Source organism: Manis pentadactyla, chromosome X (assembly GCF_030020395.1).
Source record: "Manis pentadactyla isolate mManPen7 chromosome X, mManPen7.hap1, whole genome shotgun sequence".
Lineage (NCBI taxonomy): Eukaryota > Metazoa > Chordata > Mammalia > Pholidota > Manidae > Manis > Manis pentadactyla.
Genome location: NC_080038.1, coordinates 104211658 through 104234443, shown reverse-complemented (window position 1 = coordinate 104234443; position 22786 = coordinate 104211658). Strand labels below are relative to the sequence as shown.

The 22786-nt window shown below is 33.1% G+C and overlaps 1 protein-coding gene across 2 annotated transcripts in view; it reads right to left on the bottom strand.

Moving 5' to 3' along the window:
• Nucleotides 1–22786, bottom strand: part of COL4A5 (collagen type IV alpha 5 chain) — a 228008-nt gene that overhangs the window by 40390 nt on the left and 164832 nt on the right. For both annotated transcript variants that reach the window (XM_057495198.1, XM_036924940.2), the window contains 8 exons: nucleotides 21890–22040; nucleotides 13570–13683; nucleotides 8682–8849; nucleotides 7715–7804; nucleotides 7093–7242; nucleotides 5609–5707; nucleotides 4145–4234; nucleotides 3589–3728 (listed from right to left, as the gene is read on the bottom strand). In XM_057495198.1, the coding sequence (XP_057351181.1) occupies nucleotides 3589–3728; nucleotides 4145–4234; nucleotides 5609–5707; nucleotides 7093–7242; nucleotides 7715–7804; nucleotides 8682–8849; nucleotides 13570–13683; nucleotides 21890–22040 (1002 nt within the window). The remainder of the gene's footprint in view (nucleotides 1–3588; nucleotides 3729–4144; nucleotides 4235–5608; nucleotides 5708–7092; nucleotides 7243–7714; nucleotides 7805–8681; nucleotides 8850–13569; nucleotides 13684–21889; nucleotides 22041–22786) is intronic.

The window sequence follows — 22786 nt, the reverse complement described above, 5'->3', positions numbered from 1 at the left end:
CTGTAATTTTTTGTAATTAAAATACAATTATGTTATTCCTTCTAGCCACTCCCCATTTCACACAGGAATAAATGCCCTCACTATGAGCTATCCCCCATTACCAACCCGATCATACCATTTACTTAGTTTCACCTCACTCTGCTTAATTCACACTAGCCTCATTAATGTTCCTCAAACATGTCAGTTGTGTCCTAACTTAGGGTATCTGAATGAATCACTTCTTCACTGCATGAAGTCACTTGATCAGTTGTTATCAGACAAGCTTTCTCTTATTACCCTATTTCAACATGTAACAGTTCTCAGCAATTCCTGTCCCTAAGCCATATTTACTTTTGCCGTATCTTCTAACATACTATAAATTTATTTATTTTGCCTAGTTTGTCTATTGGCTGGATGTACACTCCATGAAGGCAGAGAGTTTCATTCATGTTCTATCTCCAGCACCTAAAATACTTGTTTGGCACCTCATACATACTCAATAGATATTTTTTTGAACAAATGAACAATTACAAAATCCATCCATGTAGATATTTTAAACTTCTATATGATGAAATATATAGTAAACATGTTATAAGACAAACAACTGACTAGGAGAACATATTTGCAACAATGTAATAGATAATGGATGCATCTTTGCTATTTATAATGTACTTCTACAGATCAACAGGAATATATAACCAAATCCCCTCCTAAAAAAATGAGGCAAAGAATATGAATAGACAATTTGAAGATAAGGTATAAACATGAGAAATCTCACTTGTAATCAGGAAAATTCAGACTTAAACAATGAGACACTACTTTTTACCCATTAGATGGACAAAATTAAAAGGACTGATAATATCCAATATTTGTAAAATAAGGACAAAATAGAAAATTTCTTATACTGATCAAGAAAATATAAAGCAGTAAAGCTATTTAATAGGAAAATTTGTCAGTAACTATCAATATTGATAAAACATACATATGCTGGGTGGGTTCTAGCAACTCTACTCAGAATTTACTCTACAGTGATTGATATTTGCCAAATAATATTAAGATACATATGTAAGATATGGATAAGAATCTTTAGTGCAACATATGTTTGTAATCATGAAAATTTAAAAACAAATTTAGTATTCTTAGTAGGTTAAATTATTTATGGTTAACCCACATTAAAAATACTATGAAAAAGAATGAGTCATATATTTATTGGCTGATAAAGAAAGTTTACCAAGTTTACTAAGTTATCATAGCTAGATCTGGAACATAGAAATAGTGTGATTTTGTGTGTGCAAATAAAATATTAAGACATCTACATTTGGAAGATACAGCATCATTTCATGTATCAATAACTGAGGAAAAATTGCTCTCAATTATAACTGTAAGATGCTTTCCATTTTAAGATGCACTTCAATATCAAAGACTTTGAATGTAAAAAATTGAGTCTTAAAATTGATGAAGTATCTGACATATATGCATGCATATATATGCATAAAAAGCCTTTTCTGGACAAGTACAGGAGGAACTACTAAAAGTAGTTACCTTAGGGAAGAACTATAGATTTGGGATATGAGTAAACATGTAGAAAGAAAACTTCTCATTCTATATCATTTCACACTGGTGGATTTTTAAAATCAAGTTTTACTTGTTACTATTAATATAAAAATTTTAAAAGACAAATTTAAATGCACGTAATATGTTGCCCCAGCAATTTCACTTTCGGGAATCTATACAGTATAATTGTACATGTGTCCACAGATGTGGGTAAGAATGTTCATTATCAAATTATTTGCAATAATGGAACATCATGAAGCCATTAAGAAAATGTACAACAACAAAACTGTCTAGCATATATTGGAACAGAAAGATTAAAAGATACGTGATAAAGCAACATAAAGAATAGTGTGGATTCTATGACTACATACATATAACATGTAGAAAAACCAAAATTCTGTATGTATATATATAATATATATACAGACATACCACATTCTATCATGCTTCACTTTAATTATGCTTCACAGTTACTGAATTTTTTTTACAAAGTGAAGGTTTGTGGCAGCCCTGTGTTGAGCAGTCTAATTGGCCAATTTTCTAATAGCATTTGCTCACTTCATGTCTCTATCACATTTTGGTAATTCTTGCAATATTTCAAACTTTTTTATTATTATTATTATTATATTTGTTATGGTGATCTATGATCAGTGATTACAACTTGCTGAAAGTTCAGATGATGGTTAGCATTTTTAGCAATAAAATATTTTTACGTTAAGGTATGCATGTTGTTTTATTAGACATCACGCTGTTGTATACTTAATAGACTGCAGCATAGTGTAAACATAACTTTTATATGCATTGGGAAACCAAAAATTTATTTGACTCACTTTATTGCAATATTTGCTTTATTGTGGTGGTCTGGAAGCAAACCTGCACTGTCTCTGAGGTGTGCCTGCATATCTACCTACCTCTATCTGTGTCTATCTGTCTAGAGCAAGGGATCCAAATGTACACACCAACTACTATCAGTAAATCTCTATAGGAAAGAGAATGGATTAAAGAAGATAATGTTATGAAGGAGAATTTCACTTTTACCCGTGAATGTTTGTATTATTATTTTTAATGAAAATATGTGTTCATGTAGTACTGGTAAAATTTATATAGACAGAAAAAGTTAAAATTCATTTCAATAGACTTTACACTGTTAATCTGCAATTAATATTCAGAAACTTCTCTTGGGTTTCTCTTAAAATAAGTTGATTGGGCAATCAAACTAGTCTTTCTGTATACGACTAAAAAAATTATCTGTAAAACATTGTTCAGTAAATTCTTATCTCAGTGGGAATTTTCATTAATTCCATGGAAGTTGAGTAACACAATTCCTTTTCTAACGTTCTCGAGCCTTGTGGTCTGACTGAATGATTAAACAACGTTTTAAGACAAACAATTGACTTAGAGAAAACATTTGTGACACATATAATAGACAATGGATGCATCTCTGCTAGTTCTGAAGTATTTCTTCAAATCAGTAGGAGTTATTACTTTTTTACATAAAGTTAAGCCGTTATCAAATATTCATTGAGCCCAATGATTCTAAAACAAGTTCTAAATTTGATTGCTTGAGAAACACCACCAAAACTTTCATATTGACTAGGGGCATAGAAAGATATGTAAAACTGTTTTTCGGGAACTACCTCAGATATGCTCCTAAGAATACTACTGCACTTTCACTAATTGCCTAAGTTACTTTGTTTGTAAGAGTTTTCAAATTAGTTAACAATAATATTAGGACACAGACCACTTTTCTTTCCAGTAAAAAGGGAAAAGAAAACCAAAACCAGGCAGAAACATGCCTTTGGTTTACTGAAACATACTCAGAGATTAAGATAGAGGAAAAACAAAGAAATAAACAAGTTTTCCCTCATTCTTTGCACTGGCTGTAAACCCTAAAACAAATCTCCTTAATATAAATATAAAAGAAAAGAGAAGCAATGAATTTCTTGCCCAAAATATGTCATGTCATTCTATAGTTTGTTTAATGAAGAAGTAGGAATGAACACAATATTAAAGAAAAATCACATTTGCTCAGACATTTGCCTAGTGTAGGATTACCTTTGGGCCAGGAAGACCTGGAAGACCAATGCCTGAAATGCCAGGATCACCTTTTTCTCCTTTTTGTCCAGGTAACCCTGGGGAGCCAGGTTGTCCAGGAACTCCAGGAGGTCCTGAAGACCCTTTCACCCCCTGTGGGCCTATTAAAAACATGTAACATGCAATATTTTACAAAATACTCTATATTTGTGGCATATCTATGATGCATATGACCAAGGAAAAAGATTTTGAGACAGAACTCTGCAAATTCTGAGTTACATAATAATCCTTTACAACCAGGATTATGTAAAAACCTATTCTTAAAGGAAGTTTAAGTGAAACAGGTACAACTGGAGAAAAGATAAAAAGGCAAGTTTGTGAAACCTTACAGGTTTCTAAAGCTCTGTTCTTAATTCCCACTTCAAATATTTGTGTAATGAGAGAGTTTTACCCACTGATTACCTTAGATATTGTCTCAGTTTGATTCTATCAACACCAGTATTTTCTTTTGATAACAAAGATAGTGAACCATTTTCTATTAATGGGACTAAACATTTGGTAGATTTTCATCACTTACCTGGAAAACCCATATCACCTATGTTCCCTTTAAGTCCAGGAGGTCCTGTTAGTCCTGGCTTTCCAGGGAGACCAGGGTTACCCTTGGGACCTAGAAAAGTCAAATTACTAAATTAAGAAAGTCAGCAATATTGGGGTTGCCTGGTTTCTCAGAATGGGTTGTAATTAAAATTCAAGCATGCAATTGGATAGATCAAATCTTAATATATGATTAAGTTCCAAATATCCAACTCAGCATAAACCAGGCAAGAGGTACCTAAGAAATCTCCTTAGGAACATAATACAATATAATTATGGTAAGAGAGGTCTCCTAATACAAACTTATGTTAAGAATACAAAAATTTTACCCAGGCATCTTGTTTCTTGCCCTAAAACAATTTCAATCACCTTAAGTCCTATTTGTTGTATGTGTTTAACTACCCTTACTGTATTTATCATAGATAAATCCAGTACAATGAGTTTGTTTTTAAAAGACTCAGATGTGGCTTTCCCATGTAGAGCCTGATTATGTGAGACCAGGAAGAGGAAAGTGGTAACCTTTCATGATATACCCCCAGGCACAGTAGCTCAGGGATAGATAAGGGTTGATGGAGAGGTACAGACTGCCTCCCCCAACAGTCATGCCTCTTCTGTTTACACATTCTTCCTTAGAGCTTGGGTTTTTGAGCTCTGTGGTGTCACCCAGGTATTTTCCAAGGACCATAGTGTTGCCTTAAACATTGTTTTATTTTTTCTTTCACACTGGCTTCCAACTTGAGGAAGAGATGCAGAAGATGTGAAGGACAGAAAGATAATTTCTCTTTCCAGCTACATCAAAGCAATGTAGTACAGAGTCTAGAGCAGAATAACTGACCTAAAGGGCTCTTACGAAGATGGGGGCCAACTGCTCTTAATTCCCTAGGGGCCCAACTAAAAGAAAATGGCTTAAGAAGCAAAAAGAAAGAGTTATATTAGAAATAAAAAAAAAATCCACATTGGCTGTAAGGATGATCAATGCTGTGACAGACTACCAAAATAAGCTGTAAAATTTTCATCCCTAGAAACTTTTAGAAACAGAATGGGTAGCCATCTATTTTATGTAGCTTAATGATAGACTTGTCTGAAGGCAAAGAACTGGAAAAGGTGAATTCTTCAGGTTCTTACCAGATAATTGTCCTTTTTACATATGTTGTAATGTATGTATATAAAACACAACATCTTACTTGGATATACTTGTGATTCTATGTCCATCCTGCTGCCATGAAAAGAAGAAAGTGAGCAAAGCAGAGCATCCTACAAATCCTGTCTGTTGACACTTGGGCCAAATGGCAACTGTTTTGCTAAAGGAGAGTTTCATATCTCAGCAGCCACCCAAGCGTATTGCCATGACCAAATCCAAAACATCATCACACATGATAAATACATAATTACTTTTCCAGGGTTCAGGAGCAGCCATCCCATTGTTAGCGTAGTCTATCATACTTACCTGATGGTCCTGGTAATCCAGGTTGTCCACTTAGTCCAGGCTGCCCTGGGTCTCCAGGCAAACCCTGGTAACCTTTTGGCCCTGAAACTCCAGGAATACCTTCCAAGGATGAGTATAAGAAAGAAAAGTTAGGCTGATATCATTAATCCATTAAATGAATTTGACAAAGCAAGCTTCCCAAATTCTGAACTATGATTGAAATACAGGAACCAGTGGTATTCTGCTACAGTATGAACCAATAGTACTGGACTCATACTAAAATCCAGCACTTTTTATTTAGCTACCATTAAGAAATTCAGAGCACTCAATAATTAAGTCACTTTCTTCTTTGGGCCTCAGGTTCTTATACTGTAGAATGAAGGAATTGGGGGCAGATTATCTCTAGGCTCTTAGATTCTACAACTATCTTTAATAACCCTATATCAGAGGCAGGGATACTTTACTGTCTCTATTTTACAAAAGTCATAACTGAAAGAGAAGAAGAGTCTTACAAGGAGTAAGTTAAGAAAGGTATCTCATTTTAGCAATAATAAAATTAGGTGACCGTGCCTCTTCCATGACTATATACAAAAGTACAGTAATGTCTTACACTCTTTTTTGAGGAAAAATCCCATCAAGTCCTGCTCATAGGGAAACATATAACATCTGTGTACACACATACCCTCACAAACACATGAACTGACAGTATTAATGGTTACAACACAAAAGGAGCTACAAACTTTACTAAAAACCACAAATAAACATAAACACAAGAAAAATAAACTAGCTTTAAAGTTCCATGTTGTTTGAAAAGCTATTCCATATATATTGAATTGTAAGTGCTTTATTTATTGAAGTGTACTTCTCTATAGTTTCTGACGCTTTATTATGTTTTATTTTTATATAAGGAACAAAGGATTTTTTATTTAAAAAACAAATGTTATACTCCATACTTTATTGGCTTCTACTGAATAAGACAATTATAATAACACAGTTGTTCCCTAGACCTACTCTCAGTGACTTCCCCCAGGGCTGAGTTTGGCTGTTTATAGTCCAACACTTGTTTATTCTACCAAGGTAGAATAAAAATGAGTTGTATGTAAAAGCCAAGTGTGATATGGATATCAAAACACTTCAGGGCAACAGTGTACCATTCATCCCCATCTGTTTTCAAGGGAAGAAAACTAAAAAATAGCAAATTTCCCAAATTCTGAAGTCTGTTTTCCAGATAATTCTGGCTGCATATCCTTTGTTCATGACCACATCCTATGCTATTTTCTGGAAGGCCTGAATAGTTTGTGATAGATAAATTACAAAGAAAACACTCAAACAAGTTGACTAGTAAAATGGTACAAATCAAGAGAAAATTAATTTTCATTACCAAAATTTGATGCATCTAAGTACCTTCTGTTGCTGAATCCTGGACTACAAGTCACTTTTCATGCTATTAAAAATTACAGTTTAGTAATCAGGTAACACATTCATAAATATATGCATTCACTCACCTGGTAAACCAGGGTCCCCCTTCTCTCCTTTTGAGCCCAGCAGATCTGGATCCATTGGTCCAGGAGAGCCTGGAAGGCCAGGCTCTCCTTTACCACCTTTTTCTCCTGCAGGGCCAGGAGGTCCTGGCTGGCCCTGCAAACCATCATCACCTAAAGCCAACATGTGTGGGAAAGACACACCAGATCAGATTCATCCTTCCAGGATTAATGCATATAAAGATTATTTATATGCTCCATGTTGGGTAGCTCACTGGCCACCCAAAACACTTATTATGCACCATCGTTATTGTCTATGAATAACTTGAGCCCACACACATTTGAGTCTCAGATAATAATCCATCTTTCTTCTGGAAATCTTTGACTATTATAAAGACAAAAGAAATAAAAATTTAATCCCTATATTTTGTTGTTTTTAGCTAAGTATTTAATGTTTCATGGTACCCAAACTAAGCATACCACAAAATTGAAAATAGGATCTATTTAAATGCCACATCTCATAGAAACAAAGTAAAAATAAGCATTGCTCATTTTAAAGCAGTCAATTATAAATATTCTGTATTGACATAAAGCAATATTTAATTTTCTGTTTTACATGCATCTGCCAGCAAACTCTGAATATTACCTTTAAGACCAGGAGCACCACTTCTGCCAGGAATACCCAAAGGTCCTGGTGGGCCTGGAGGTCCCATCATACCCATTTCACCTTTGGCACCTTTGAGGAATATCAGTAAATACGTTTTACCTTTCCTTGACCTTGGTAAGATAAAAGTTAAGTTTTAAGATGTCAAGTGGAAAACTACTATTGAGGATTGGAGGGAAGGCAGTAGATTTTACTCCTTTACAACTCTTGTAACCTTAGTGACCACTATTGTTGATACCAATGAATAAAGGATTCACTGTGGTAGCTACTTTCTAAAGATGGCCCCCCAATGAACCACACATCCCAGTATATACATCCTCATATAGCCTTCTCTCCTTGAATTTGGGCTGACTCTGCCTTGCCCTTAACTAAGTGACACTGTATGACAAGGCTCTATCATAATAAGTCTTACAGCTTCCACGTGGGAGTCTTGGAACACTTACTTTTGGTTTTGGGGATTCTCTTTTGGAAGCCAGCTGCCCTGGAAGGAGAGGAACTACCCTGACAGTGCCGTAACATAAGTTCAAGCCAAGTGAAGAGGCACTATGGATAATGAGATACCGTATAAAAAAGACAAGGAACACTCAGTGTCAGGAAAGTGCCATCTTGGAAGTAGATCCTTGACTCCCAACCACTCTGGGTGGTGACATGGATCAGAGATAAATGACCCTAACAAGCCATCCCTTAATTCCTGACCCATAAAATCTTGAGCAAAATTAAAAGGTTGGTTTAAACCATTACATTTCGGGGTCATTTGTTATACAGGAAGATATAACTGGAACTCTCACAGTGAAAAAGTGTAATGCAAATAGGGAAGTGAGTTTCCTTCAAAGATAGGTAACACTTTTCCTTAAAGGATAGTGTCAATCCAGGAAAGTACAAGAGTACAAGAGTAATAGTCATTTTAATTTCCTGAATCCAAAACTAGAGAAAACTTTAAACAAATTACCTGGAAAGCCAGAGGCACCTGCTTTTCCTGGGAGCCCTGGTGATCCTGGGGGTCCAATAGAACCAGGTGCTCCAGGGATTCCTGGACTTCCTCTCTCACCAGGGGGTCCTGGAACATCAAACCCAGGAGGCCCTGGATCCCCTTTCTCTCCTGGTATTCCATGTAAGCCTAGTTAATATAATACCAAAATTGACAAGTATTGAAGCAGTTTTAAGATGTGTATCTAGTTATTTTTCTAGTAAACAAGTGATAGAATCCTGCGTATAATAAACAAGTGAGTTAGAGATACTTTTGGTATTATGCACATAAAATGATCTAATGATGAAACTTTAGGATTTTCAAGCATGTTTCTGTAAGACAGTGTGTCTCAAATTATTTCTGGCAAAAGACTCATCTTTTTTTAGAAAATACAATAAAAATTACTAAAAAACTAAAAACAAAGCAAAGACATATAAATATAAAATGCAAGCCAATCTATTGGTTATTATACTCAACAAATATAATTACACTGTCAAATTGCTATAAAAGTTTCTAAATACTTTCGATTTCTTCTAATTCCAATACAGACTGGTAAACAGTTTGTGATTCAACAGTGGTCTATTGACCACACTTGGATTTGCATTGCTCTAAGGAATTACGACTTATTGGGATAATTTCTTTAATTCATAAAAAATGATTAATTACTGAATAAGTCAGTTACATGGATCCTTTTTACTTTATTTTTACTTTGTTTTACATGTTGTTTTAACAATACATTACTATTAGTTTTTGTTAACTTTTGTTTCTCAGTCTTCCAACCAGGATTTTATAGAAAAAAATATAACATTGCTAAAATATTTAACCATAATAAGTTTATCTTAAACACTGTACTCAAAAACTAAGGTGATTTAAAAAAGAAAATGTTTAGGGGTAGAATTACACTACAAACATTATGCAAGTTCCCACTCCAATACCTATCAGCTCTGTGCCTTTGTGAGTTGTTGGTCCTCATCTGTTAAATAGGCATGCCACGTAATGACTGGAAGCTAGGGACTGAGCCAAGTGACCATTCCAAGTGTTCCTTCAACAGTAAGATCTAATTTTATTGGGGAAAATCCACAGGCAATTATTTTATAAGAGAGCAAGATGCTGGGATTTTAAGATCTGTTTGATGTTATATACCAGCATGTCCTTAAACTGATAAAATTCACTTTGAAGATGAGAGAATTTCATTTAGTTGGCATAGTGGTAATGGTTCCAATGCTGCCATTTCATAGTAAAATACTCAGAAGGGGAGAGAGATTTTATATTACTCTATTTGTGAAGTAAGATGAGCTATGTAATAATGAGCACTATTATAGCTCTATATGGATCACTGCTTATTATACTATAGCCCACATAGCTTTTTAATAGCTGAGTTTTCAAGTTAACTAAATTTTCCTCTGAAATGTGCTCTAAAAGGGCAGTTTTGCACAATAATGAAAAGAAATCAATGACTTAAATCAGGAGAAATCTTGTTTGTCTTCCATAATTAAAGATTTAAGATTGGGCTTTTGAGAAAGAGCTACTATACCTGGTAGACCTGAAGTTCAAGAGTCAAGGAGTTACAGTTCAACAGCAAGATAAGCCACCCAAGCAGAAGCAAGTTGCAAAAATATTCATTAGGTTAGGAAACAAAACTAAGCATGTAAAGATTAGAATAAAAGAGTGTACAAAGAGAAGTTATTGGATATTGACTCACTACTATCATATATTAGTAATGAGTAAAGGAACGTATTTTAGGCATTTATCCAGACACTCATATAGCATATTCTATAAATGAAATATATTTGCCAATAAAGACACAATAAAATATGTTCATTCACAAAAAGTAATATTCTTTGATGAACAGCTTTACACTCTTATTTATCTCTTATCTTTATATTGCTTTGAATAATCATTTTGGAACTTAAGTTCCAACAGATCAGTTAGAATTTAAAATTAATTTGATTTTATGCTGTAACAAGGTAGGTACAGAGAAATCAATAATTATCAGTAACTGTGGTTAAATAACCTCCATGTACTAGGCAAAGATTTCTTTCTTCATTATTATTAGTAGTAGTAATAGATATTATGCTGTACATTTCATAGAATGAACTTTTCCATGAATACTGTCATGAATAGGCATCCTGGTAAGATCCAGGATGAAAAAAGTCAATATAAATTCAAAAACTCTGCTGAATGTTCTTATGCAATAGCAGGAATTATATGGATCCATCTATAGAGACAAAGTATATTAGGGGTGTATAGATGGTCTAAGTGTATTGGTAGCCCAATCAACCAGCTAATGGAAAAAAATAAAATTTCAAAAAGATGTGTTATCTGTGAGAACTTTACACACACACACACACACACACACACACACACACACAGTGCAAGGGTTTTATAGCCAAATAAAATTAGAAAACTATAATGTACTATCCTTCATCTATGAAAATGACATGAGTAATTCCTTGTTTCATTGATTCACATTTGTGATGATGAGCTTAAGTGGATTCAACCACGTACTTTTTCTTAAGACTGGGCAAGTACTACAACACATTTGGCTCAGGTGAGGGTTTGATCTGTACATTCCAGGGACATGGGATTGAGCATATTTAACTAACCTTTAAAAAGAATCATTAAAGTAATCTTGTAGCTAATGAACAAATCAAATAAAAAGAATCAACTTCCATTTCTGCCTGGATTTCTAGGGCATGGGATGAAAAGAATTTTGCTTCTTGTCCCTTGGCATTTTTTTCTCTTTTATTCTCCTACTATCAAATGAGGAAATGATATTCAACAAGTCTTTAATTTATTAACATGCATTAAACTGTATAGCCTGCCCTGGAGAATGACAAATAAATAGTAAAGCCTAATTAAATAACAGCAGAAAACTGGAGTCAAAAGAAAGGCCTGAAAGGCATAATGTGAATTTTGCACTGGAAAAATGACAGTATAGAATATTTTGCATTATGTTTTCTATTGCAAAATGAACCACAGAAAGTATATTAAATAAGCTTCTTATTTAAAGAACATTGGTAGGTAGAATTTCAGCCATACCATGTAAGTCAGATGTATCAAGATATTAGGAATAGCCTTGCTTATCATTCTGTTACTGAGATGTATGAACATAAATTATGACTTTTTGAAATGGGTTAAAATAATATTCTGCTTTGGTGATATAAACAAAATTTACTTAAAAAGTGACTATACATGGCTAGTATGGTCCTTCCTGTGGTAAAACAAAATTGTGATTTGAGAACATTTCTATATTAATAAGAATGATTCAATATATTCAATATATTCTCAATGCAAGTTGCTGTTAATTTCATTTGTTTGTAGAATCATATTAGTTAAGATCTTGATTCTATGGCAAAGTATATTTTATAGAATGATGAGGCTAAACAGCACCATTACTTTGCCCCCTGCTCATCCTATCTAGACTTTATAAATCAATATACCTATATACCCATATGTTAAAAAGAGAGAGAGAACGTTAGATGTATGAAACACTGTAGAGAATTAGCTAAATTTGAAAAAGCATAAAGAACAAATAAATGTATTTTTATTTTATTCACATTAGTACTAACAGTGTAGTCTTTTTATTCTTGCTCAACTGTGATTTAAGAATTTAAAATGCTTCCAAAACCTCATGTAATTTGGGGAAATTAAAAAAAAGATGAAATACAACAGAAATGATAAACTCATTTTAGTTATCTTTGTGGAACAGTAGGCCAAAAGTATAATGGCCAAACCTAAAAACTGTTTTTTTCGCAAGGTCCCTCTACTATGCTAATTGGACAGAATGGTTTTTTCATGTGTGTTGAAGCAGTTGCTTTTGAACAACTTCAAAGCCAACACTTAAAGTTCTCTTGTTTTTAAATCAGTAGTGACATGTTAGGGGTCATTTAAAAAAGATACAGTGTTCCATAAAATAATTTTTTAAAAAAGCACATAAACAAAAATAACCTTTACTTTCCAGGTTTTTTATATTGTTAATCAGTGTTTCCATAAGTTTAGAATAATAACTAACAAACTACCTATTGCCATTTAAAGTGAAACAATATTTCAGTCATGTATATATATCTGAACTGTGTGTTTAAGTCACCTGATGCATTCATGTGAATTAAGGAATGATTAAATGTTCCATATGTTTTAATTTTATGAATTATTACAGTGTTTTATAGTAACATAATATTGGACGAAGAATGCCCTTTACTATGCCTGCCTAGATGAAGATAAAAAGAATTTGTATCGCTAGATGGCTCAGAATCCATTTGAGTAAGCTCTCAGAGGAACCGTATAATTCTCTATTAGGTTAAATGCTGACAAAACATTTTTTGCACATCTGTATAAAAAAGTTTAGCGTGCTTATGAGTTGCAAAGTGATTGTTGATTTCGGGGCAAAAGAGAAAATTCAACTCATTTTATTAAAAAAAGAAATGAGAATGCCTAAAATGTATTTTTAACAGAATGTTTTTAACTCTGTAGTTCTCATGTGCTAAGAAATGTTAAGAGGTTCCACAAAGGTCTATTGATGCCATATAGCTACTCAGGCCTGAAATGATCAGCACTACAAGTCCTTAGATCTGTGATTCCAAGATTATGACTAGCTTAATAGTCATATGCTGTGGGAACATACTGCAATTGTTAAATTCCATTATTGTTAATAGATCTATTTTAAACAGGGAGAGGGAGGAAAACTAACAGGGATTAAGGTAGCTCTTATGCTGTGATCTGTACTTTTTCAATTTTATAAAATCATGCAAGTAGACATGTTACCTTTCAAATCTATTTTCTTGAAGACTATTAGGTAGGTTTTACTTTATTGATGAGCTAACCAACCTCTATATGAGTATTACAAAATGCACATTTACTCCAATCTTACCAGGTTGGCCTATCAGTCCAGGAATCCCTGGTGGCCCCGGTGGTCCCTGAACACCTATTCCTGGCAGCCCAGGAGGTCCCATTGGCCCAGGTTGTCCTGGTGGCCCAACATCACCTTTAAGAAATAAATAGAGTTTAGATATTAAAAATGACAATAGCAGCTAAGTCACTGGTCCTTAGGAACCACAATTTCCATGTTAAAAGGCAAATCACATTAAGCAGGGATCTTGAAAAGCTACCCATTTATTGAGCAAGGAAAGTAAACACAAGTACCCAGAGCAGATGATAAGGAATCCATTAAAAGTTACAGATTTGTAATTTAACTTACGGTGAGCACTCAAGTTTAGTACTTATATCAACCTTACAAAATAGTACAAAAGATTATGAACCACACATCTGTTTCACTTGTAATTCACCTTGGGGGAGTTATCTATTTAAAAGTTTACAATGTATTTTCAAATTATCTTTTTAAGGTAGATAACCTTTAAGACCTTCCTATTTACTAACTTGGGCCCATGGCCTATAAACATGCTCAAGCCTCTCCCATCATCAGTAAAACATCTCTTTGACATTGGAAACTTCACTAGCCCTCTCTAGCTTGCTGTCTGTCACTCCTACTTAAAAATTTTTTTAATATATTAAAATTCACTCCTCTTAGCGTACACTTTGATAAGTTTTGACAGTATGCAGTCATATAATCACCACTAAAATCAAGCTATAGAAGATAGATACAAGCGTAGTTCCATCAACCCAAAAGACTCACTGTGCCTAGTTATGATCAACCCGTCTTCACACTCCCATTCCCTTGCAACCGCAGATCTATTTTATGTCTTACAGTTTTCTTCTTTTCCAGAATGCCAGATAAATGCAATCATACATTATGTAGCCTTTTGAGTATATCTTCTTACACTCATTTCCAGAATGCCAGATAAATGCAATCATACATTATGTAGCCTTTTGAGTATATCTTCTTACACTTAATATAAAGCATTGATATTCATCCATGTTTTTGTATGTATCAGTAGCTTGCTGCTTTTTATTGCAGGATAGTATTCCATTATGTGAATATGTCAGAATTCATCTATTCACCAGTAAAAGGACATTTGGGCTGTTTCTATTTCTTGGTGATTATTAATAAAGCTGCTGTGAACATTGATGTGCAGGTTTTTGTGTGAAGGTTCACATTTTTCTTGGATAAATTACTAGGAGTTCAATTGCTGGGCCACGTGATAAGGTTATATTTAACTCTACACAAAAATGCCAAAGTATTTTTCAAAGTGGCTGTACCATTTTGCTTTGTAACTAGCAAAGTATGAGAGTTTTTAGTTTCTCTGCATCTTTGGCAGCACTTGGTATTGTCAATTTTCCTTCTTTTTTGAAGCCTCTACTGATAGGATAGGAATTGGTATCTCACTGTAGTTTTAACTTGCTTTTCTAGATTACTAATTACATTGAGAATCTCAATATGTGTTTACTGGCTATTTAGGTATATTTTTTGGTGAAGTATCTGTTCAAATCCTTTGCCTATATTTCTGACTGAATTCTTTAAATTTGGTTGTTTACTTATTAGTTACTTCTGAGAGTTCTTTTTATATTCTGGTTAAAAGTCCTTTGTCAGATAAATAATAAAAAAGTCTATTTCAATTTAATTAAGTTCAATTTATCAATTTTTTTCTCTTATGGAATCTTTTGGTGTTGTATCTAACAGTTCTTTGCCTAACCTACAATTACAAAGATCTTCTCCTATGCTTTTGTCTAAAACAAGGGACAATAAAGTACTGCCCATGGGCTAAATTTTACCTTTATCGGCCTGTTTTTGAATTGCCTGTGAACTAAGAATCTACACTTAAAGGTTGAAAAAAAAATTATATGACAAACCATAGGTGGCCCACAAAGACTGAAATATTTACTATCTGGCCCTTTATAGAAAATGTTTGCCTGATTCTGTTCCAAAAGTTTTATCATTTTAGATCTTACTTTTAGGTCTATGATCCATTCTGACTTAATTTTTGTAGAAAGTATGAAGTATAGGTCCAGGCTCATCTTTTGTTTTGTTTTGCATATGGATGTCCAATTGATTTAGCTTCATTTTTTGAAAAGACAATTATCTATTGAAATTGCCTTTGAAACTTTGTTAAAAATCAAATTGTATAGGTCTATTTTTGGGCTTCCTATTATGTTTCATTGATCTATGTGTCTATCATTTCACATGTATCATACCATCTTAATTACTGTGACTTTATATTAAGTTCTGAAATTATTTCTGATTTTCCAACATGTATGATTTTTATTTCTTTCTATTGCCTTATAGGACTTCCAATACATACTCAAAAGGAGTGGTAAGAAAGGATATCTTTATTTTGTTCCATACCTTCAGGAAAAAGCAGTTTTTCATAACTAAATACAATGGGTCAAGTTTGCTGTAAATGTCCATTACCATGCTAATGAAGCTCCCTTCTCTTCTTGATTTTCTGAGATCACTTTTTAAGAATGCATGTTGAATTATGTTAATTTTCAGCATCTACTGAAATGATAACAGTGTTTCTTCTTCAAACTGTTGATACAGCAAATTACATTGATTTTCAAATCAACCTTCTATTCTGAGGATAAGCCTTACTTGGTTATAGTGTATAACCCTTTTTATATATTGTTGGATTTGATTTGCTACTCTTTTCTTGAGAATTTTTACATCTATATTCATGAGAGATACTGGTCTATAGCTTTCTTTGCTCATTATGTCTGTGCCTGGCTTTGATATCAGGGTAATGCTGGCCTCATACAATGGATGGGAAGCAATCCATCCATTTCTATTTTGGCGAAAAGATTTGTGGAGCTGGTGTTATTGCTTCTTTAAATGTTTGTTAGAATTCATCAGTGATGTCATATAGACATGTAGATTTCTTTGTTGGTAGGATTTTAACTTAAACTCAATTCCTTTAAGAAATATCTGGATTATCTATTCTTCAGTGAGTTTCAGTAGTTTGTATGTTTCAAGAAATTCATCCATTGCATGTAAGTTGTTAAATACATGGCCATACAGTTGTTTGTCATACTCCTTTGTTGTTCTTTTAATGCAGGCAGGGTCTTTCATTCTTAGTATTGGTAATATGTATCTCTTCTCTTTTTTTCTTGGTTGGCCTGGCTAGAGGTGTATCCATTTTATTGATTTCTTCAAAGAACCGTATTTGATCTCACAGAATTTTTCATATTGTTTTTCAGTTTTCAATTTCATTGATATCTGCTCTTATTGCTATTTTGCCCTATCTTCTGATTGTCTCCTTTTTATTTTGTTTTCTTTATCTACTTTCTTAAGGTGAAAAGTTAGATAATTCATTAGAGATTGTTCTTTTAATCTAATATTTCATATATGAATTTTCTTCTAACCACTTTGTAATATGCATTGTACAATTTTGGTGTTTTATTTTTATTTTCTTTCGATCCAAAATAGTTTCTAATTTCCCTAGTGATTTCCCCTTTGATTCATGAGTTATTTAGAAGTGTTTTGGTTATTTTCCAAATATGTCAGTATTTTCCGAGTTTTCTATTACTGATTTCTTGTTAAACCTGTTATGGTTAGAGAATCTACTGTATTATTTCAGTATTTTTAATTTGCTAAAATTTGTTCTAGGGCTTAGATTATGGTCTATCATGGTGAATGTTCCTTGTGCACTCAAAAAAAACACGCTTTCTGCTCTTCTTGGGTGGAATGTTCTATAAATGTCAATGACGAGGTATTATGCTGATGAGAAACTTCTTACCCTGCTCTGCTAGAATACTGTACATCCTATTCTTGTATCCTTCTACATGAAGCCAATGCCACATATGGCCCATGGTAGCTGAATGAGCATGAAAAGTGTAGTTGGACTGAAGACCACCTGATGTTGATCATTACAATATCTCAATTTTCTATTTGTAATTTCTCTTTATTAAAGAAAGCTGCCAAAATTGTATAGTCTTAAGGTGCTACCAAAAAAATATACTTTTCCCTGTCTCCCACATTTTCTCAAATATCTTTTTCAATTTTACTTTTCATATTTCTGAATTAAATTCCTTTTTTGTTACAGGCAAACCTCAGAGACATTACAGGTTCAGTTCCAGACCACTGTAATAAAGAAAATATTGCAATAAAGCAAGTCAAATGAATTTTTGGTTTCTCAATGCATATAAAAGTTATGTTTATACAATATTATAGTTTATTAAGTGTGTGATACTATTATGTCTAAAAAAACAATGTACATACCTTAAAACTTAAAAATACTTTATAGCTAAAAAATGTTAACCATCATCTGAGCTTTCAGTGAATCATAATCACTGATCACAGATAACAATAACAAATATAATAATGATGAAAAAGTTTGAAATATTGAGAGAATTACCAAAATGTAACACAGAGACATGAAGTGAGCAAATGCTGTTGGAAAAATGGTGCTGACAGACTTACTGCAGGGTTGCCACAAACCCTCCATTTGTGACAAATGTAGTATCTGCAAAGCACAATAAAGTGAAGCTCAATAAAATGAGGTATATATGTATATTATACATTTTTTATTCATTTAGTTGAAACTACTCAATATGACTGTTGAAATAATTTATTCTTTCCATACTGACCAATGATGACATTTCTGTGAAATATCAAGTTCTATATATACATGAGTATGTTTCTGAACTCCTTCTATTATATTGGTCTATTTGTATGTTCCAGCACTGGTTTGCAATGGTATAATTGCAAAGACTGTATAATATATTTTAGTATATGTTTGGTCAATATTGTTCCAAAATCAGTTATGTCAAGTGCTTCCAAAACACTCCTTCTTGATTTCTCATTGAAAACGCATTATATTTACAGACAAATTTGGAAGATTTCTCATTGAAAACACATTATATTTACAGACAAATTTGGAAGAGTTGACATCATTGGATCTTCCCATCCACACATATGACTTATCAACCCAATTAATTCTACACTTCCTCAAGTTGTTAATAATAGAGTTTTAACTTTTTTCCACAAATACATTGGGCACATTTTATTAGTTTCTAGATACCACACAGACTTTTTGCAAATTATATTTTATATTTTATTTCTTAGAATATTTCCAAATACACCATTCTAATTTGTTACAGTGATATTTTTGCATGTATTCTAGCTACGTGGAAAATCATTCCATAAAGATTGCAGTCAAGTGTCACCTCCTCTATGAAGCCTCCTTAGATGAGGCCCTGAACAAAAGTAACATATAAGGCAAATTCAATGCTTCCAAAGTCATCTTTTTTCTTTTTTGTTTAATCTGATTCTAATGTCAGTCTTAAAACACACTTTCTTCCTCATATAGTTCTTTCCTGTTGGGTATTAGCCTTTTAAATTTATTATTGGTTACTATGTTGCTTTGAAAGTGCTGCACCAATCTCATATAGTTTAGTTACTAAGTTCTAATACTCAACCAATGGTATAAGTGTGTCTGGTGGGCAAACTTTTATTGTGATTTGCTTGCTGAGTTTTGGCTGTGGTCCACTGATCCAAAACATTAATGATACACATTCATAAACATTCCTATTGAGGTAACCACTATCATAATAATACTACCTAGATTTTCTTACAGTAAAGAACAATCTCTGAGACCTTCAAGAACATAGTCTATATGCCTTTGTGTTTCTACTGATTGATTCAAGTAGTATCTGGCACATAATAAAAATCTAATAAATGTTGAGGAATAAAGGAATTACATGGCATAAAATCCCAAATTCTTTTTCTTCTAGCACCTTAGGAACTGTAGTAGGGTTTTAATATTTGAGAATGATTCCTATTAGGATATGGGGATCCTATACGTCCCTTCAAAGATTAGGAAAATTCCTGTTAAGAAGTTGATGTTTAAAATAGGCTTTCACCCATTTCTTCCCAACCCCTGTCTAAAGGACATTTTTATAAATAAAGCATAGTGAGTGAATAATTTCTATATAGAACTGCTTGCCACATAGCTTATCATTTATATTGTCTCTATCTACAATTTTGGGGGTCAGAGGTCTAAACTGGGGGAGATCATTGGTGGGAACCACTACCTGTAACTTTGTTACACTTTACAGATAGCCATAATTGTTTACTCCAAGACAGAAAGGTATTTCTTAAAAGATCTTATCTAAGAATTTGTATTGGACTAGTCTGGAGCTTTGGCTGGAAGGATCTAGCCTGGGTAAATTGGGCTATGGTGTCTTATTGCTTTAATGGGAATCAAACCAACATGTCTCAGGAGCATGGAGCTGTTCATATTATTCTCTAGGGGCCAAAACATTGACCATGAGAGTCCACTTCCTTACAAACCAGTGAGGAAAAAAAATTGCCAAACCAGCTAGGCTAATTCTATTCCTACATATAATTATGGAAATCAAAATCAAGAGGATAGAAGAAACCAACAGAGAAATGAGCAAAGGATATGAACAGTTTACAGGAAAAAAATATGTATGTCCCTTAAAGATATGAAAAAACTTGTCATTTTCACTCACAATAATGGACTACAAATTTGAACTACCCTGAGAATAAAGGCAAAGAACCTATTATATCCAAAGAAATTTTTTAAAAAGAAGAATAAAGCTGGAGGATTACATTAACTGATCTTAAGGATAGTAAAATAGATAAGTAGAACTGACATCACAGGAATAGATTCACACACATATAGTCAATAGATTTATAACACAAACACTAAAGTAATTCAATGGGGAGGGAGATATTTTAAACAAATGATGTTGAATAAAATTAGAGATGGAGGATAGTGTTAAACATAAAATCTAAAAGTATAAAACTTAGGAGCTCAGCATTAGTCATCAGGGAAATGCAAACTGAAACCAAAATATGTTACCAACATACCTACCAAAATTGAAAAATGAAAAGACTGATAACACCAAATGTTGGAGAGAATGTGGAACAACTGAAACTTTCATACCATATTGGTGTGAGTTTAAAATGGTACAACCATTTTGGAAAAAGTGGTTATGATCCAACAATTTATGGTTATGATTCAATAATTTACACAGCAAAAGCACATATCCATAAGAATATAGATATGTTCTACAAGACTTCTTATAAAAGAACATTCTTTTATAAGCTTCACTCATAATAGCACAGAACTTGACACAGTCCATATGTTCATCAACAGAGAATGGATAAACAAACTTTGGTGTATTTATACAATAAAATACTCAATAATAAAAAATAAAGAACTACTGATAAACACAGCAGCATGAATGGATCTCAAATACAGTACTCTAAGTGAAAGACGCCTTACAAAGGAAGTGCATACTATATAATTTCATATGGAGTTCCAGAACAAGTAGAAATAATTTATGATGAAAAAAATCATTCAGCATAGTTGCCACTGTGGATGTTGGGGTAGAGACTGAGGAAAAGGGAAATTTCTGGGATATCATGATAGAGCTTTGGTTATATGGGTGGGTGTATGCATTTGTCAAAGTTCAGCAAATATACACTTAAGATCTGTGTATCACATTTCAGGTGAATTTTATATCAAAAGAAAAATAACTATAGAATTGTATTTATGATATGCAAGCTGAAATATTTAGGGAGAATTATACTGCTATTGCAATTTACTTTGAAATTCATAAAAAAATAAGTCCATGGATAAAGGAATGAATAGATATGTCACAAATCATGTATAGTAAAATATTGATAGTAGAATATAAATGAAATACAGTTGTCTCTGTAAAATCCTTTCTACTTTGCTGTATATATGTCAAATTGTTAAAAATAGAATGTTGGCAAACATAAAAATATTAATCATAGAATCTAGGTGATAGATCAATGGTTTTTTAAAATATTCAATTCTTTAAATTTTTGTGTGTTTGAAAATTTTCACAATAAAATGTTTTAATAACTACACTGAAATTCCTACTTACTTCCATCAGATTAGCAAAAATCCAAAAGTCAACATACTCACTAAGCAAGGCTATGGGGAAACGAGCACACTCATATATTGCTACTGAGAGTGTAAAATGGTGCAAATGGAGAGAAATCTGACAATATCTAGAGATCCATTTACCCTTCGATCCATTTTCATTATTTTCCTATTACAGCTGTACACTTACGAAACAACATGGAGGCAAGGTTATTCACTATGGCATTATTTCTAACAAGAAAAGATTGTCAAAAACACAATCGAGCAACTAGCAACTGGAAGAATACACTATAATATACCCAAGCAATTCAATACTAGGTAGCTATTTTTTAATTGGACTTATCATCCATAAACATTCCCAACAGTTTCAATTTCTATAAAAGTTAAAAGAAAACTGAGAAGTAGCAACAGCCTCCATACCTTTTGGTCCAGGCAACCCATCGAAGCCAGTGCGTCCTGGAGGACCTTGAGGTCCTGGGAAACCATGATCCCCCTTTGGGCCAAGTGTTCCTTTGAAACCTGGGAGTCCTGGAGGCCCAGGTGGCCCAGGTAGTCCAAATCCTGGTTCTCCCTTGAGTAGACACATGACGAAACACAACAAAAACTCTCATGATTTTCTTGGTGTTTATTTTTTACCACAGAGAATTTAAAGTAGAAAATATAAAGTAATATTTTTTTTTCCCATAGGGAAGGGAGTAGGATAATTAAATGAAAAGTAATTGGTATGTTGGAGAGAACATCTGGAAGGCTGGGAAACAGGGTTTAGTAAAACAAACTAAATGATTTGGACTGGTTTCAAGACAAGAAAGAGATAACTGAGCAAACATGAGATTAAAGAAGTGAAGTGAGGAAATGTGATTATAAACTGAGTATTAGATGATTATTTTTAATTTGACTAAGTATGATAATGAAATTGTGGTTTTTGTATAAATGTACATTTACTTAGAGATGAATACTGAATTATTTATGGCTGAAATAACACAATTTTGAGGTCTGGGTTAAAATGCTTCAGCAAATAAAAAAGGAATAGATGAAGTAAATATAAAATCTTGATAATTTAGAATCTGAGTGATGAATATAGAAAAGTTCATTGTATTATTGCTTTTACTTTTGTACCCATTTGAAAGTTCATAATAAAATAAAAACAACTAATCAATAGAGAAATGGTGTCTCATGAGAGCTGGGTCATTGGTCAATTGTTATTCCCATGGAAAAAAAAGTAGTAATGATGAAAACACAGGAAGTTTAAATTAATTAAGAACAGAGAAAACAGAGGAACAGTCATGATAATTACATACCACAGCAGTTTGCTGAAGG